General features: G+C 56.1%; 8 protein-coding genes across 8 annotated transcripts; 5 read left to right on the forward strand and 3 right to left on the reverse strand.

Moving 5' to 3' along the window:
- Nucleotides 1–886: 886 nt before the first annotated feature.
- CTAM01_01400 (DNA repair protein Dds20/Mei5) lies at nt 887–1,967 on the forward strand (the record flags this gene model as incomplete). The annotated part of the gene is made up of 2 exons (XM_060517442.1): nt 887–1,807; nt 1,875–1,967. The coding sequence occupies 2 exons, from the start codon at nt 887–889 to the stop codon at nt 1,965–1,967; spliced, it is 1,014 nt and encodes a 337-aa protein (XP_060387903.1).
- A 1,812-nt stretch (nt 1,968–3,779) lies between these two features.
- On the forward strand, nt 3,780–4,673 carry CTAM01_01401 (uncharacterized protein; the record flags this gene model as incomplete). The annotated part of the gene is made up of 1 exon (XM_060517443.1): nt 3,780–4,673. A coding segment is annotated over one exon (894 nt), but the record flags the coding sequence as incomplete, so codon positions are not given.
- Nucleotides 4,674–4,845: 172 nt separating this feature from the next.
- CTAM01_01402 (uncharacterized protein) lies at nt 4,846–5,451 on the forward strand (the record flags this gene model as incomplete). The annotated part of the gene is made up of 2 exons (XM_060517444.1): nt 4,846–4,953; nt 5,020–5,451. The coding sequence occupies 2 exons, from the start codon at nt 4,846–4,848 to the stop codon at nt 5,449–5,451; spliced, it is 540 nt and encodes a 179-aa protein (XP_060387905.1).
- A 457-nt stretch (nt 5,452–5,908) lies between these two features.
- CTAM01_01403 (uncharacterized protein) lies at nt 5,909–6,736 on the reverse strand (the record flags this gene model as incomplete). Its single annotated transcript, XM_060517445.1, has 2 exons — nt 5,909–6,501; nt 6,577–6,736. 2 exons carry the CDS (start codon nt 6,734–6,736, stop codon nt 5,909–5,911), a joined length of 753 nt encoding a protein of 250 aa, XP_060387906.1.
- Nucleotides 6,737–7,159: 423 nt separating this feature from the next.
- Nucleotides 7,160–11,137, forward strand: CTAM01_01404 (tRNA synthetase class II; the record flags this gene model as incomplete). Its single annotated transcript, XM_060517446.1, has 5 exons — nt 7,160–7,168; nt 7,617–7,888; nt 8,034–8,149; nt 8,293–10,907; nt 10,961–11,137. The coding sequence occupies 5 exons, from the start codon at nt 7,160–7,162 to the stop codon at nt 11,135–11,137; spliced, it is 3,189 nt and encodes a 1,062-aa protein (XP_060387907.1).
- Nucleotides 11,138–11,365: 228 nt separating this feature from the next.
- CTAM01_01405 (uncharacterized protein) lies at nt 11,366–13,103 on the reverse strand (the record flags this gene model as incomplete). The annotated part of the gene is made up of 3 exons (XM_060517447.1): nt 11,366–11,400; nt 11,461–11,650; nt 11,712–13,103. The coding sequence occupies 3 exons, from the start codon at nt 13,101–13,103 to the stop codon at nt 11,366–11,368; spliced, it is 1,617 nt and encodes a 538-aa protein (XP_060387908.1).
- A 531-nt stretch (nt 13,104–13,634) lies between these two features.
- Nucleotides 13,635–15,026, forward strand: CTAM01_01406 (pyridoxal-phosphate dependent enzyme; the record flags this gene model as incomplete). The annotated part of the gene is made up of 1 exon (XM_060517448.1): nt 13,635–15,026. One exon carries the CDS (start codon nt 13,635–13,637, stop codon nt 15,024–15,026), a length of 1,392 nt encoding a protein of 463 aa, XP_060387909.1.
- A 665-nt stretch (nt 15,027–15,691) lies between these two features.
- Nucleotides 15,692–16,765, reverse strand: CTAM01_01407 (transcription elongation factor S-II; the record flags this gene model as incomplete). The annotated part of the gene is made up of 3 exons (XM_060517449.1): nt 15,692–15,700; nt 15,754–16,506; nt 16,619–16,765. The coding sequence occupies 3 exons, from the start codon at nt 16,763–16,765 to the stop codon at nt 15,692–15,694; spliced, it is 909 nt and encodes a 302-aa protein (XP_060387910.1).
- Between the last annotated feature and the right edge of the window lie 216 nt (nt 16,766–16,981).

Raw genomic sequence — 16,981 nt, forward strand, 5'->3', positions numbered from 1 at the left:
CTCTTTCTTTTCACTTTACGGCATTAGCGTCACGTAAGATGTTTAGTTTACCTTCTCTTCTATGTCTCTGTGTACGCGGAGGATTATGCTGCATTGCTAGGCGCAACATTGGCCACGGACAGGGTTTCTGTTTTTTTTTTTTTTTTTTTTTTTTTTTTTTTTTTTTTTTTTTTTTTTTTTTTTTTTTTTTTTTTTTTTTTTTTTTTTTTTTTTTCTATTTTTCGTTCTTCATCCGGACTGATAAGTATTACTACTCTTCGTGTCCGAGACGGCTTTGGAGGGAATGATGTGCACACGGACATGTGAGATGACTGGAAGCATGGAAAACTGGCCTGCAGCAGAAGATGGATGATCTCGGGGCGTTTGGTGTGATTTCTGTAGATTACGGAAGGACAATGGCTGAATAGTTGGAATGAACTGTTGATGTACAATTTTGCATGTTCATACAGACCGTGATGTGTGTGTAGAGATTAGCCAAGATCTTGGCACTAGTGACTTCGATACCGTCTCGCGGCGCGGCCCGTAGAAGCGCGAGCTGGATGTGCCCTTTTTACATGTCATGTTGACATAATCTTTCCATGGCGAACATGACATTAGATTTACCCTGAATCCCGAAAGTCGGAAAAGTGGCGCGTGGGTGCGTTTTCCTGCAGGTCCGCACAGGCAGTCGCGGTCGACCGCAAAAAGCCTCCAATAACACCTTACCTCACCTTGACTTGACTTTGACTTACCAAAAAGCGACAGCGGCCCCGTCAAATGCGGCCCGCCTTCTTACACGCACTTTCGCAGAGCACAGGCGACACGCGCAGTTTGTAAACTCATCGATCGTCACTTTGAAAAGGAAGGAACAGAAAAAAAGAGCGTACGAATCAAAGAAGGGGTGCAAATGTTTACCCCGGCGGCGAAACGCCGACGAGTCGAGGCGGCAAACGAGACGCTTCGGAAACCGTTCAGGTCGCCCTTGGTGCAGCGGGACCGAGGCCGAGACCAAGATCCAGGCCCGGAGCGGACCCGGGAGGTCAGCACCGCGGACGCTGCTGCTGCGGCGGCGGCGGCGGAGGATCCTGCGGCTGAAGAGGGTGACGATTGTGATTCGGCGGCACCGGCGACCACAGACCCGGCAGCAGCGTCATCGCCATCTGCGAGGGGGGCTACGACGACGACACCACGGCACGCTACGGGGAAGTTTGCGACGCCTGGGAAAGGGGGGGTGAGCGGCACGTTCACGTCTACATCTACGGCCACGGCTACGCCTACACGCCGGCCGTTTGGCGTTCCGCGCGCGCGTGGGATGCAGCTGACGGGTGCCTCACCTTCGCCGTTGCGGACGACGGCGGCGACAGGTTCTTACGGTGCTGGTGGTGCTGGAAAGACGGGTCCCGGGCTTGGGTTTGTTGGTGGAGGGAGCAAGAGTGAGAGGGAGGCGGAGGGGAGGGAGGAGGTTCTACGGCAGGCTGAGCGGATTCGCGGCGGTGGCATCGCTGTGAGAGAAGGGGAGACGGACGAGGAGCTTGTCGAGTTGATTGGCAAGTGGAGGGCCGCGAGCCGGATTGCGGCGGAGGAGGTGTTTGAGGGATCTAAGGAGAGGGTTGAGGGGATGGGAGGGTTGAAGGCTTGGAGGAGGGCGAGGAGGGAGGATGAGGTTAGGTTTATGGCGATGGTGGAGGGGGAAGAAAGTGCTGGAAGGGCTAGGAAGGGTGGTTGTGAGGAGTGGGAGGGGAGTGACGAAGGGTATCGCGGTGAAGGAGGAGAGGGAGATGATGGTGAGGGTGAGGAAGAGGAAGAGGAAGAGGAAGAAGTGGATGAGGTGAGTTTCTTGCATATTGGGGGAGCAGGGACGGGGAGGTTGAGGGTTTTGCTGACTTTGAGGACAGGAGTTCACGATGGGGACGATGCTCCGGAGTATGAATATCGATTTTGAGATCATCGGCTACGATGAGGATACCGGTTGGTGGAGGGACGGGTGATGCGAAGCGGACACACGGCTTTCGCGCTTCTTCTTTACTGCCGTCGTCGACGAGACGGGACGAGATGAGGCGGACGTATCCGTGATACATGACGACGACGGACACACGGGGTCTCGGACGAGGTGACGTCTACAGAATAGGCTCGAGAGCCTTTGGCTTTTCTTTGACCAACATGGCCATTCTCGGATCAACACGGGCTGCGAGACGAAGAGTAGGAACCACGGCGACAGGCGTCGGCTGGCGTAATTCAATTCTTCCGCAGATGATGGCTACAAAGGAAAATGCTGCTCGCTTTCCTCACTTATTCCCATTCTTGGTATGAACCAACCTTAGGCACTCTGCATCCCCGTTTGAGGATTGTTGATGGAGTCTCTCTGTCTGAGATGGAGAGAGGTGGTCAGTGAGGCTCCCGGCTCGAGATCCGAACCGCCGGCCGAGTGAAAGTCGTATTCAAGCTCTCTCTCGGTCGGGGAGAAGAGCGATGGATGGTTGGGCAGGCTGCGAGACTGTTTTGTCATACAGCCAGCCCTATATTTCCCGATATGAGTAAATTCGGTCTGGACGTTGGGTGGGAACCCCGAAAGATGCCTGATAATAAGGGACAGAGCAATAAGAGAGTGCCTGTGCTTTTCTTTTCGGCGGTGGTTGCCGGACGAGCTGGACGTGGGATGATGTTCCCACAAGGATGTACCCTCGACTGGAATTCATGTTTGCATTAGGTGTTGTGTGCCTCGTAAATCAAGCTTCATCTTTACGCTTGTTCCCTTTTTTTTGCTGCTAAGCCTTACTGAGGGCCCGTGTCGGGTTTGTGTCAATGTGTGCCTTGCCGTCTTACTTCTCTTACCATGTGTGTGATGACGATGTATGTAAGTGAGCCGGCATCCGCCCTCCCCCCTCCTCCCATCCACCCATCACTGAACAAGCTCATACACCCACCTAGTTCGTTCTCGCCTTACTGAACCATGATCGGCTGACGAGAGTTGTGGCTGACGCATGCCGATTGATCCGATGTTTCTGTTGGAGGAAGGGGGTTTGTTGTTGTAGTAGTAGACGCAGTAGAGTTTCTATCGAGGTTTGGATAGTAACGGTCAGATATTGCTTTGTGGTCGCTTACATGGTAAGTTTTGACTGCCTTACGTACGCCATTCGTTTCGTTACTCGCCTTGGGTTCTCACAAGTGGCACTAGGTTGACTGCGAGAGTATGGTAGATTGATATCTGAGTTTTTTTTTTGGTGGTTTACGAACATGGCGGGCACTGGAGTGAGAGTAAAGAGAGGAACTCGTAAACGAAAGCAATTGCATGATGCTTATAACCGAGAACGAAGTCGTGTGCTCTCCGCGGGGCGTTTACGCGCGAGACGGGTTCCGACGAACTCAACTTCGTCACGTTCGGCCGGTGGGATACGGGAGAAGCAGTCACAGCAGTACGGGACAAGTAGTCTTGACTCTCAAGCCATCAGCAGCGCTGTCGCTTGTTTGGTATGGCCAGGTGATACTGAGGTAAGGTAGCACAGTGAGCTGAGCGAGAGCGAGGACGGGGGGTCTCGGACGGTGGTGAGTGCAGTGAATGACTGAGTGAGTTGGTTTGAAGCATACAAATTCGCCGCTTTTTCCCTTATGTGAAGCCTATGTGAAGAGCTTATACCAGGCCATTTATTGCAAGAGCTTATACCACGCCATTGATTGCCCTCGGGTCTGTCCTGATTACCTCAACTTGAGGTGGTATCGATAGCGGATTCGACTCAGAGGCTGAGGATTCCGGGGGGGGGGGGGCGCTTTGAAGTGTCTCGCCTTGTGTTCGCAATGTGTGTTATGGTTTTGTTGTTGTCCTTTCCCGGGGCTTCGCAGTAGAGATATCCCGTACAGCGGATTTTGTCAGAAGGGGACCTCTGAGCCTCGAGGTCTCCCAAATCGTCAACAGACCATTGGGTAAGGTACAAATCCATACGTGTCGTAAGTGGTTCGCCGTTCGGGACCCGAGGTGGATGAAACGGCTCTGGTGCTTCAGCGCTGCCGCAGAATTGCACGAGCCGCACCTCAATCCCCATCTCCACTCAGCTAGCTGCTGCGCTCCCCGAGAACAGCAACACCCGTCGCTTGCCTTGCTCCGTACCTCACCTCAGTGTCCACTACCTCGAGGTACCCGTGGACGCGCGTGTGGGTCACCTGTTGGAAGCGACAGCAACTCAGCCAATTGGCCCAGTTTCCACCCTTTCCAACCTCCCAAACCTCGCTCTCTTCCCCCCCTGGCACACCAGCCATGCGCCGTGGAGAACAGAGTAAACGATGCAGCAGCAGCCCAGCAGGCCGCCGACCGACACCCACGCCCCCATGTCCGAGCAAATGGCAACAGACTGAACAGAACAGGAAAGACGGCAGACAGAGAGAGAGAGAGAGGGGACCGGACGATCCAAGCCGGGGGGTATCATTTCTTGTATCAGTGTATCAGTGACTGGGGGGGCTGGAGCAGCAGGCCTCCCCTTCCCGTATTGTTTAATTCCAAGTTTCCTTCCGACTCTTATTTTGTTCTGGTTCTTGTGTTCAAATATATCATCTACCCGTTGCACTTCAAAAGTCTTGGCAAAAGAGCCAAGTTTCCTACACAACTCACACCACACTTTCTCTCTTGTCTGGTTCTAGCTATCCTTGCACCGGTCGTTTCTGCCAATTATCAGCAGCAGGGTGTCCTCTTTTGGCGTAGTTGATCTGCAGCCTTTCCATCAACAATACGTACACCATCACCGTTCATCAAAGGCTTGGGCCAAGCTTCGACATTCACCAAGATTGTGAGAGAGGGGAACTTGACCGGAAGGGAAAAAGGGGGGAAATCGTAAGAAGGGGCGAATCCGACTTCCTGCAAATCACAAACTTCACAAGATGGACGCCGCATACCTGAGCGCTCGCCAGACGGTGGTCAACTCGAACGACCTCCCTCCCGGCTGGGTTATACAGAATGGACGGGCGATTCCATGGTGGTACAGTCGGGTAAGTTCTCATCCACAACTCTTGCTTGCCATCTGTGCCTCTCGTATCTAACACCCACCGAAACAGACGGGCGTCATCGTAAAGTGGTCCGTCTTCCTCGGCCTGACGACCCTCTTCGCAGCCTTCCTCATCATAGGCTACGCCCACGGCAAGCGCCGCCTGAGAAAGGGCCTCCTGCCCCTGGGCTACCACCGCTGGCTCTTCAGCCGCGCCCAGCTCGCCCGCGTCGACAGCCGCTACGCCTGGCCCGCCGCCACCTACAACACCTACCGCCCCGAGTACTACAACACCCACCCGCAGGCACAGGGCGGCGGTTACTACGGCATGCAGGGGATGCCGCCCCCGACCTACGACCCCAACTCGGCCCGGCCCCCAATGTACGCGCCCCCCGACGGCGGCAGCAAGGTCGACCCGTCCCAGGAGTACGGCGTCACGCCGCCGCAGCCCTCTGTTGCGGCGAACCACACTGGTCAGCCGTACCCGTATAGGGCACAGTGAGGCCGAAGGGTGAAGCCTGAGGCGGGAGCGGAGGGGAGGTGGCATGTTGATTTGATGTTGTTGTTGCAATGGCGATCTTTTCGAAGCGGGGGATGAATTTGCATTATTGGCCAGAGATGAAACAAAGACGAGATGAGGCTGGAAATCATCAAGACGGGAGTACGCAGCTGAAGATGGGAATTCACCAGGAAGTGACTTCTCCAACAAGAAGCTGCAAGATCTCACACATCGAGGCTGCATGTCTAAAGAGATGGCGGCTGGATGCTTTTTACAAATAACCATTGTCAATTGTACAAAGTAGTTACTTCTACCAACACGAATCGAAATGATACCAATGAAAAACGCCTCGCTGACCTGGCTAAAGATGCCGGGGGTCTCGCAATAACACGTGCCCATTCGTGACGGCGTAGGGTATCGTCATAAAATACACAATCATTACTTGCCTTGGAGGGTCCCCTTAGTCCATATCCATGGCGTCGGGATCGTAGTCTACAGGTGCCGACATCTCGGTTGGGGTTGGGGGGTCCGGAATGATGGCGTCTACAGGTTGCTGAGAGACGAAGGGCGGAGGCATCTGCACTGGGGCGCCTCTGCCTTCGCGCTCGAGACGCTGCCTCTCGCGCATGCGGGCGCGCGACTCGACGATGGCCTTGCGGACACTGTCCTGCTCACGAGGTACCGTCAAGGACGCGGGCTCGTTGTAGAGGACCACCTGCATGCCAGCCAGCTGGCCTTCGTCGTTGGCGAAAATGGAGGGAGGAATGCGCGTCTGACGGAGGTGCTTCTCAATGTCCGGAAGGAAGACGAGCTTGCCCTCGTCGGGTTCGCTCTCGGAGGAGGACAGCTCATCGTCAATGTTGTAAATGTAGACCTTGTGCTTGGAGTCGTCGAGCTGCATCACTTCTTCATCGGCGGACGGTTTGCGATCACGACGTCGACGACGGGTGGTGGGAGGAGATGTGGGTGCTGACGACGAGTCTGCGGGGATTGGAATGCTTGAAGACGGAGTCGGCTCCTCCACAGGCACGTAGAGCTTCTGGCCATTCTTCTCTGCATGGTGCGTTAGTATGAAAGCGGAAAGAAAGTTTCCATTGTCGTGAGCTCGTGTTGTGGCAGTTGACTTACCTAAATTCAGAAGACTGAGCCTTTTGGATAAACGTTCGTTGTCTTGGGACTCAGCTTTTCGTTTGCGCCTTAGCTGCCTCGCCTGCGGATGCTGGTGCTGGTGCTGGTGCTGATCCGCCTCCAGGGCGTGGGAGGGAGATTGGGTCCCGTGCAGTAGCATATTTCGGCGACTTTTGCTGGAACTTTCCCTCTTTCCTCTCTGCCTTTTGTCCAACCGCTTCTTCTGGTGTACCACCCCTATTAGCACTACCAGCTCCCGGGTTCGCAGAGCTGCTGACCGACGACAACGACGATAATATTCGGAAACAAGTGCGATGACCAATTGTTCAAAGTCCCGAAGCGGCCACTAGAATCGCAGCAAAGAGAGACACGACAGGCGCAGCTGAGCAGCGGGCGTAACAGAGGTGCTGCCAATCGGGTCCGAGATTCTCTCAAAAGTGAGCTTTGAGAGAGAAGAAAAAGAGAGAGAGAGAGGTACGGTACGGTACGGTGCGGCTGATATTGAATCGCCGTTTCCGGAAGGGTAGGGAATATCCCGTCGTGAAGTGAAGAACGCGGGCCCAAAGTCAATCCAAAGTCTCGAATGTCCTTGGTGAGCTAAGGTCTTTGGACGGCGAGAAGCGGAGAACAACTTTTGCCAGTTTTGGTTGTCTTTTACGTTTGGTTGGTAAGAGAAGAGAGAGAGAGAGAGAGAGTTGCGGCTTGAATCAGCAAAAAAGAAGGGGAAAAGAAGAGGAAAGGAGGAGATCCGTGGACGGTCTTAGTACCGATAGAGCTTGCTCGCTGGCTTGCTGCTCTCTCCTGCGCAGATCCAATTCGTCGATATATATTCTAAGGGGTGAGGGGGAACTTGGAAGGAAGCGGAGAGGAAGGATGACCTTCGCTACTGCTAATGCTGCTGTGCTCGTACGAGGGGCGCGGGCGCAAGCGCGTTCTTCTCTGGCTTTCAGCTGTGGCGGACGAAGTAGCCTTGAGCATCGGCTGCGACTGCCGGGGAGCTCTGGCGCTTTTGTACTGGCTTTGACTCATTCTTGTAGAAGTTTCCACGACAGGAGCACCACCGGACCACCAGCTCCAGCTCCAGCAACAGCAACAGCAACGGACCTGGGCCACCACCACCACCACCACCACCCCTCGCCGCACCCGCATCTGCATCTGCACCACCACCCGCAACCAGGCCCGCCGTCGCTATCGCCCCAGCTATCTCTACCTCTGCCTCTGCCACTGGCACGGACGCCGCTGCCCCTCCTACCCCGAAGCAATGCAGCTGCCGCGCTAGCAAGCAGCTCATCCCGCCAAAAGAGTCACAGCTGTGCCGACCCTGATAAAACATCATCCCTCCCCTCATCACCATCAACAATCCCTTTTTCCAAGAGGACTCGAGCGTCGGTTGGATCCACGACAGATACCCACTCACCGTCTGGACTCATCGCATCGAGTGCTACTTTTCCCTACAGGCGCTTTCACTCTACTTCGACATTGCCCACCGCTGTCATGGCTGAGCCAAAGTGGCCCGGCGCCGTTGTGCGCAAGACTTTCCTCGAGTTCTTCGAGAAGAGGGGCCACACGATCGGTATGTTGTCACCGACTTTCCACTTTCCCCCAGCAACACGGCGTGATAGAGGAAATTGCCTCTGCTATTCTTCATCTAGACATTGCGCTTCTAACTTTTGCTTCAAATGTGCCAATTGGCTAACCATCTCTGCTTTATCTCAGTGCCGTCTTCCTCCGTCGTCCCTCACAATGACCCCACCTTGCTCTTCACCAATGCGGGCATGAACCAATTTAAGCCCATCTTCCTCGGAACGATCTCAAAGTCGGATCCCATGTACCCTCTCAAGCGTGCGACCGACTCCCAGAAGTGCATTCGCGCTGGTGGCAAGCACAACGATCTCGACGATGTCGGCAAGGACAGCTACCACCACACATTCTTCGAGATGCTGGGCAACTGGTCCTTTGGAGATTACTTCAAGAAGGAGGCCATTGAGATGTCATGGGAGCTCTTGACCAAGGTCTATGGTCTGGACCCTGCCCGCCTGTACGTCTCCTACTTTGAGGGTAACCCTGAGATGGGTCTCGAGCCCGATCTAGAGGCCAAGAGCTTGTGGCAATCCGTTGGTGTCCCCGACGACCACATCTTGCCTGGCAACATGAAGGACAACTTCTGGGAGATGGGTGACCAAGGCCCTTGCGGTCCTTGCAGTGAGGTTCACTACGACAAGGTCGGCGGCGGTCGCAACGCCGCTCACTTGGTGAACGAGGATGACCCGATGGTCGTGGAGATCTGGAACAACGTTTTCATCCAATACGATCGCCAGGCTGATAAGTCACTTAAGTCTCTCCCCGCCAAGCACGTCGATACTGGCATGGGTTTCGAGCGTCTCGTCTCTGCGCTCCAGGATACTGTTTCCAACTACGCCACCGATATCTTCACACCCCTCTTCAAGAGAATTGAGGAAGTTACTGGCGCCAGGCCCTACACTGATAAGTATGGAGCCGATGACGCCGACGGAATCGACACTGCCTACCGTGTCATTGCCGACCACATTCGTCTTTTGACCTTCTCCATGTCCGATGGCGCTGTCCCCAACAATGACGGCCGCGGATATGTCCTCCGCAGAGTGCTCCGCCGCGGTGTTCGCTACGCGCGCAAGTACTTCAACGCCGAGATTGGATCCTTCTTCTCCAAGATTCTCCCTGCTCTTGTCGACCAAATGGGTGAACAGTTCCCCGAGATTGTCAAGAAGCAGCAGGATATCGTTGAGATCCTTGACGAGGAAGAAGCGGCCTTTGCCCGTACACTTGACCGTGGCGAGGCTCAATTCGAGAAGTTCGCCAACGCTGCCATCAAGAAGGGCGAGAAGAAGCTCACTGGTGCCGAGGTTTGGAGACTTTACGACACCTTCGGATTCCCCGTCGATCTCACAAAGCTGATGGCTGAGGAGCGCAAGCTCGATATCGACGACGAGGAGGTCAAGGTTGCCCAGGAGAAGGCCCGCGAGGCTAGCAAGGTCGTCAAGAACGCTGCCCAGACTTTTGCGAAGCTGAATGTCCATCAAATCGCTGAGCTTGAGCAGCAGCTCAACATCGCGAGAACGGACGATGAGGCTAAGTTCGTCAAGGGTGACTCAAAGGCCAAGGTGCAGCTGATCTACGACGGCAAGGGTTTCATCAAGTCAACTGAGGGTATCGCCGAGAACACTCCCTTGGGTCTGTTGCTGGACAAGACCAACTTCTATGCTGAGTCTGGTGGTCAGGTCGCCGATTCTGGTCGCATCGTCATTGATGGTGTCGCCGAGTTTAAGGTTCTCGATGTTCAGAACTTTGGTGGCTACATTGTTCACAGTGGTTATCTTGAGGACGGCAACTTGTCCTCTGGCAACGAAGTCATCTGCGAGTACGATGAGCTGAGAAGATCGCCCATCCGCAACAACCACACTGGCACCCACATCCTCAACCACTCCCTCCGGGAAGTTCTCGGCGACGACATCAACCAGAAGGGCTCTCTGGTCGATAACGAGAAGCTGCGTTTCGACTTCTCTCACAAGACGGGTGTGACTATTCCCGAGCTCAAGAAGATTGAGGACTTCTCTAACGCCTACATCCGCCAAAATGGCAAGATTTACTCAAAGGAGGTAGACCTCGATCTTGCCAAGGGAATTGAGGGTGTTCGTGCCGTCTTTGGCGAGACATACCCCAACCCTGTTCGTGTTGTGTCTGTCGGCGTTGATGTTGACACCCTCCTCGCAAACCCCAAGAACGCAGAGTGGCGCAAGGTCAGCGTGGAGTTCTGCGGAGGTACTCACGTTGAGCAGACCGGCCTCATCAAGGACCTTGTCATCGTTGAGGAGAGCGGTATTGCCAAGGGTATCCGTCGCATCATCGCCTACACTGGCGATGCTGCTCACCAGGTGCAACGCGAGGCTGCCGAGTTCTCTAAGCGTCTCGATGCACTTGAGGCACTTGCCTTTGGCCCCGAGAAGGAGCAGGAGATCAAGTCGACCCAGCATGCTCTCAACCAATTGACCATCTCGACTCTCACCAAGGAGGACATCAAGAAGCGCTTCGACAAGATTGTCAAGTCCGTCACCGATGAGCAGAAGAAGCGCCAAAAGGCCGAGTCCAAGACTGCGCTCGACACCGTTGCTGCGCATTTCGAGAAGAACAAGGACTCCAAGTGGTTTGTTGGTCAGCTCCCGATCTCCGCCAACGCCAAGGCTATTGGCGAAGTTGTCAAGCACTTCCAGTCCAAGGACAAGGAGCGCTCCGTCTACCTGTTTGGTGGAAGCAAGAACGAGGGTGCCGTTGCCCACGGCGTTTACGTTGGCACTGTAAGTTGACCTCCTCGTACGAGTATGGAAGTACAAGCTAACATGCAATGCAGCACCTGTCCTCACAAGGCGTTACTGCCGAGCAGTGGGCTTCTCAGGTCAGTGGAGTCATCGGAGGCAAGTCTGGCGGCAAGGAGCCTACCCGCCAAGGACAGGGTACCAACGCCGAGAAGTTGGACGAGGCTGTTGCCGAGGCAGAGAAGTGGCTGAAGGAGAAGCTCAACATTTGAGCGACAGAGATATCCCGCTGATGTGCTGCAACATGTCTGGCAACCAATTTACTTTTCACGGGGTCTAGATGGATGGGAGCATGGGCGAAAACAGGATATGCTGCGATTTCGAGCATGTCCAAAGTAGGAAAAGGAGTCGATCACTGGCATGATGGGCCTGTAGTTCCTCTCGATGTGTTCCAACAAAATTAAGGAAGACAACCTGAACAAAGTTAAGAAACAGCAGAATTACGTGCTGCCTGTGTTGCGGAACTTTCCGTAGTCTAAAAGGGGTATATGTTCTTTCTCTTTTCTACATTTGTTTTATACAGTTACCAGCACACTTGCGTTCTGGTAGTAGCTCAGCAGAGGGTTTTCCCCGCTGCGCGTTTGGGTGTCTTCGAGGAACGCCCACCGCTGCATAAAGTCACCATGCGACATGAGCCTCGTAAGCTTGCCCGTGATGGCCTGGTACATGGCCTCCATGGTTTGGAAGTCTGTGGGGAACATGATGTCAAAGTAGCCTTGGTGGACCTGTTGCGACCTTTATGTTAGCAACGGCATTCATCATGTGCGTTGTGGTTGTTGAACGTACCAAAGGCGTCGTCACGGGCACCGTCGTACGCTCGTATCGGGTCTGGACGACGGGGGCGTTGAGGCCCGGAATGGCGTCGGGCAGCGAGTGGAAGTCGCTCGTGACGAGGCGGTGGCCGGGGAAGTACTTTTCGAGCACGTCGAAGAACTGCATGAGGCGGGTTGGGATGTACTCGGGCTCCGAGAGGTTCGGCATGAGCGGCATGCGCGACTTGAGGTGGCGGAGGACGCGGTTGGCCGGGTAGGGGAGGGGGTAGCGGCCACCCGTGGCGGCGTGGCGGACGCGGAGGAAGCGGGCGAGGACGGGGTCGAGGTCGGGTGAGTAGAACTCGTAGAGGTCGTTGTCCGCGTCGACGAGGACGGAGCCCTGGAGGGGTTCTTCCGTGGCGAGGTCGTAGCGGACGACGTCGTGGGAGAAGTTGTCAAATACCTCCATGGCGAGGAAGAAGCAAGGTGAGGGGACGCGTTCGGACCAGGAGAAGATGGACTGGTTGATGATTTCGACCTTGGAGGCGTGGCCGCGGGAGTCGGCGGTGGAGAGGAGGTGGTGGCGCTGGAGGGAGGCGAGGGCGGGTGAGATCTCGATGATGCGGTACTGGGTGCGGGCGTAGACCTGGGGGTCGAGGTCGCGGATGTAGTCGAGGATGTTGAGCATGAGGGTGCCGCGGCCGGCGCCCATCTCGTAGATGATGAGGTCGTGGTAGGGGTACGTCGTGAGGCGGTAGTTTGAGACGAGGTAGCGGGCAATGGCCTCGCCGTAGTAGGGGCGGAATAGCTCCGTGGGCGTGTGCCAGAGCGGGCGGGCGTCGTTGACGCCCTCTTTGTCGTCGAGGTCGTCCTCGAACTCGGTGTAGCGCCGGCCGAGCTCGCGGTAAAAGTGCGGCTCGTCGCGGAAGGAGGGGAAGTCGAAGGGCTGGCCGGGGGAGAAGATGACGGCCTGGGTGGAGAAGTAGCCGTAGGCCGGGTTGTAGAGGCTGTCCTCGATGAAGTCGCGGGTGAGCATCTTGGCCTTGCGCGGGCGGGTCGAGCGGGCGGCCAGGTCGCGGGCGTTGAGGGTCGGGTAGGTGTCGAACTCGTCGGCGCGGTCGCTCGGGAAGAGGGAGGTCCGCTGCTGCCATTTTGACTCGTTTGTCCTTTCCTGTCTCTCGGTTGTGGTCTTGACGGCGTAGTGTCGCCGTTGCTGAGGTACTGCAGAGGCATTGGCCGCTCTTGAGGAGGAGGTGGATGATGCTGGAGCTGCTACGCCGCCGCTGTGGTTATGTTGGACATGAGGCCGGCGGTGGTGATGGCTTAGAGCCGGGATGCCGGCGGCAGTCGTGCATTGTCGCCGTGATTGGCACGCGGGCCGGCGGAAGAGCTCGCGGAAGAGACGGGTGACGGCGGGGGAATCCATCCCGAGAGTAGTTTGCGATGGTCGAGCGGGACGAACACTCGGCAGGGCGAAATGGGGGTCGGTTTGGGAAAGTCAACAAAATGGTTGCAAATCGCGGATCTTCGGTTTGGCAGAGAGGTTCGAACATGGCCCGAGCTCCCTTCTACCACGGGGCAGCTGTTAATCCGCCATAGCGCACATGCCCGTTCTCGTTCGGCTCCACCGCCGTGGTCCCCTGCCAAGGGATGCCCCCGGCGGAAGTCTTAACGCCTGAGGAACCTGGAGGCAGAGCGCCGTGGACGAGGATGGGCACAGAGGCACCGTTGAGGCTGAAAGGCAGGGGTCTGGAAGAGATAAAATGACATCACCTGCAGTTTAGCGGGCAAATCCCCTGTAGAATAAGATGGTTGAAATTCATGCGCTGAGCACCTATCAGTATTTTTGTTTTCCGATACCGCAACCAAATCTCGTCAAGAGATTCACGACGACAACAATAAGAGCTCGCGGGAAAAGCAAAGCGGACGATGGAGCACGACACATGACACAGACAACATGTCTCTAAGTAATCATCCCAAAGCCTATGGTTCGGCGGCCCTAGCGCTTGCCTTCACGGCCGGCATCCTCGTCACTTTGGGCTTCAAAGACTTTTATCCGGACCTCGAACGCCGGTACCAGCGCCGTCGCAACCGCCGCGCGCGCAACAACACCTCCACCGTGGACCCCTCGCGGCGTAGCAGCCTCTTCTGGGGCCCGCCCGTGCAACTCGAAGACCACGAGACTGCATCCGAAGCCGATGAAGCGGCGGCGGCCGCTCTCCTCACTACCCTCGGCGGTTCCGCCTGGAACCCGCCATTGATCGCGGACGGCGTGGCGGGCGCCATCGGCAACACGCCCCTCATCAAGATCCGTTCGCTCAGCGAGGCCACAGGGCGCGTCATCCTCGCAAAAGCAGAGTTCCTGAACGCTGCCGGCAACACGCCCAAGGACCGCGTCGCGCTGTCCATGATCGAGGGCGCCGAGGCCGCGGGCCAGCTCGTCCCCGGCCGCGGCGACACCATCTACGAGGGCACCGTCGGCAGCACGGGCATCTCCCTGGCGACGCTCGCCCGCGCGAGGGGTTACCGCGCGCACATTTGCATGCCCAACGACATGGCCATGGAAAAGGTCGACCTACTCCGTCACCTGGGCGCCACCGTCGAGCGCGTGGACCCGGCGCCGATCGCATCGCCGGAGCACTTTGTCAACCTCGCTCGCCGCCGCGCGCTAGAGCACGCCGCCAAGGCCGGCGACGGCAGCGTCGGCTACTTTGCGGACCAGTTTGAGAACCCGGCCAACTTTGCGGCGCACCTGCACACCACGGGCCCGGAGATCGTGTACCAGACCGGCGGGAAGCTGGACGCCTTTGTCGCCGGCGCGGGGACGGGCGGTACCATCGCGGGCGTGGCCAAGTACCTCAAGGAGGAGGCCAACGTGCCGGGCCTGCAGGTCGTGCTGGCGGACCCCCAGGGCAGCGGGCTGTACAACAAGATCCGGCACGGCGTCATGTACTCGAGCACCGAGAAGGAGGGCACGCGGCGGCGGACGCAGGTCGACACCATCGTAGAGGGCATCGGCATCAACCGCGTCACGGAGAACTTTGAGGCCGGCAGGGAGCTCATTGACGACGCGATCAAGGTCACGGACGAGCAGGCGTGCCGCATGGCGAGGTGGCTGGTGGAGAACGACGGCATTTTCGCCGGCAGCAGCAGCGCGGTCAACTGCGTTGCGGCGGTCGTGGCGGCCTCGAGGCTTCCCGAGGGGAGCCAGGTCGTCACTATTCTGTGCGACTCTGGCACGAGGCATCTCAGCAAGTTTTGGAAGCATGTGGCGGCGATGGGCCTGGAGGAGGACGATCACTCAGCTGATCTGTTCTCAGTGCTCAAGATCGACCCGGCGAAGAAGTAATGATACAGACTACTAATAGATCACTTCTCTCTCCATACTGCTTTGCTATTCCCCGCACGGGTCCCCAATGGCTGCAGATCTTTCACCATGCATACGAGATGAACACTCAGTTGTTGCAATGCCCACTGCAGAAAGTCTTCTTCTGAAACCCCCCTTCCCCCCCAATGTATCCCTCAGCAGCGGCGACAAGGGAATATTGCATGGGAAAGCACACGATGTGGCGCCACGATGTCATGAGATAGAGTGTGCTCCAAGTGAATGCGGTAAGGAGCCGGGGCGATGTAATAAGGTAGGTAGTGAGCCAATGCCAATTAGGCACTTTGCAAGATCTCGATTGCTCCCGAGCCTCAACTCAATACAGGCTACATGGCTATGGACTCATCAAGCCCCCCATCTAAAGTGTAATTCGCTCTCTGTGAAACCGATCATCGATAGCCACACATGCATCTGATGCCCGAAGCTTTTTATGTTCAAGGGCAGAGCAAAAAGAATCAATAAAGGAGAAAATACGGAGGACCATTCCTCTTCCCCAACTCCATACCAACCAAGCCCGCACTCCCGAGTGCCAAATGCAGGACCATAATCCCGTGCTTCAATAACGGGGTATAAGTGAAAATCACGCCGTCAGTTGAAAAAATCGAAACCTCCTCTCCAGAATCGTACGCTCAAGAGAACTGAAGCTTAGTTAGCATAGTTGGTAAAGAGAATGAAACAATGGCCAACAAACCTTCCAGCGGTTACCGCATACGGTGCACTCGCAGAATGTCGTCATCGGTTCATCAGCACTGCGAGTCTGCGCCTGGCTGTAGCTGACTTTCTTCTGGCCACACTTGCCGCACTTGAGAGCATCGCTGATACTCTTCTCGGCCATGGGAACCTGGGCCTTCTTCATGTTCTCCTGCTGCAGAGCATCCTCCTTCTTCCTCTGCTCTTCCGACTTGAGCTCCTCGTGGGTCATGACCACGAACCGAGCAGGAGTGATCTTGCCTTCCATAACATTGACACCAAGCTGGCGGTTGCTCTTGACTTTAAGGTTGCTGAACAGGGAGCGCAGCTTCTCACGGTACTCCTTGGTGACACCCTTGAAATGGTTGTGGGCAGCCAACTCAACCTCGATGGCCTTGTTAAGAACATCGTTGACGGAAGCGGTGGATCGGTATGCGAGGCCATTGTAGAGGAGTTCGATGCAGGAATCGCGAACAGCATCATTAGTGCGCTTCACGTCAGCGCCATCGGCCTTAGCGCGGCGAGTCTCGGTGTTGCCCTTGAAGGGTTGGTTCAGCGCAGATGACGAAGACGGTTTCGGGGCCGGGGCCTGGGTCGGCGACGGAGCAGCCGGAGACGATCCCTTCTTGATCTTGCCCTGCTTCTCGGCTTCGACCAGCTTCTTCCACTTATGGACCAGCTCTGTAGCGGCGCGAGCAATTTCCTTGTTCGAGTTCTGGCGAAGCTTGCCGACGAAGACACCGGCTCTACTAGACTGGTCGAGTACAAACGAGGTCAGCTACGATTCGTCTTAATAGCAAACAAGGTGAGCAGGAACATATGCCAAGACCACGCATGTCGATGTAACAGTGCAATCCGCGACGTACCCGAAGCATCTCTTCCGTGGGGGCAGCCTCCTTCTTGAGTCGTTCAAGGAGAGCAAGAGCGGTTGCAGGAGGCTCGTTGGCCTGTACAACCTTATTGAGCTGCTTGATGCAGGACTCAAGCTCGCGTTGATCCATGCCAGTCGACATCGTGGGCAATTTGTGCGCAAGTGAATTGCGATGAGTGATTTTCCGGCGCGCGCAACGCGATTCTCGATTTGTAGATGTTAAGGAGTTGTACGGGCGTTGAAAGAAGGCGAGGCTAGGTAGAGGTAATGGCCATTTTCCTCAAGTGGGTGGTGGAATCGCGCCGGAGCCAAGTGGGGCAAAGCCTTAGTATCCACCTCACTGTCGTGTGTGCAGCCC

Source organism: Colletotrichum tamarilloi (genome assembly GCF_030869305.1).
Source record: "Colletotrichum tamarilloi strain Tom-12 chromosome Unknown Scaffold_3.1, whole genome shotgun sequence".
Lineage (NCBI taxonomy): Eukaryota > Fungi > Ascomycota > Sordariomycetes > Glomerellales > Glomerellaceae > Colletotrichum > Colletotrichum tamarilloi.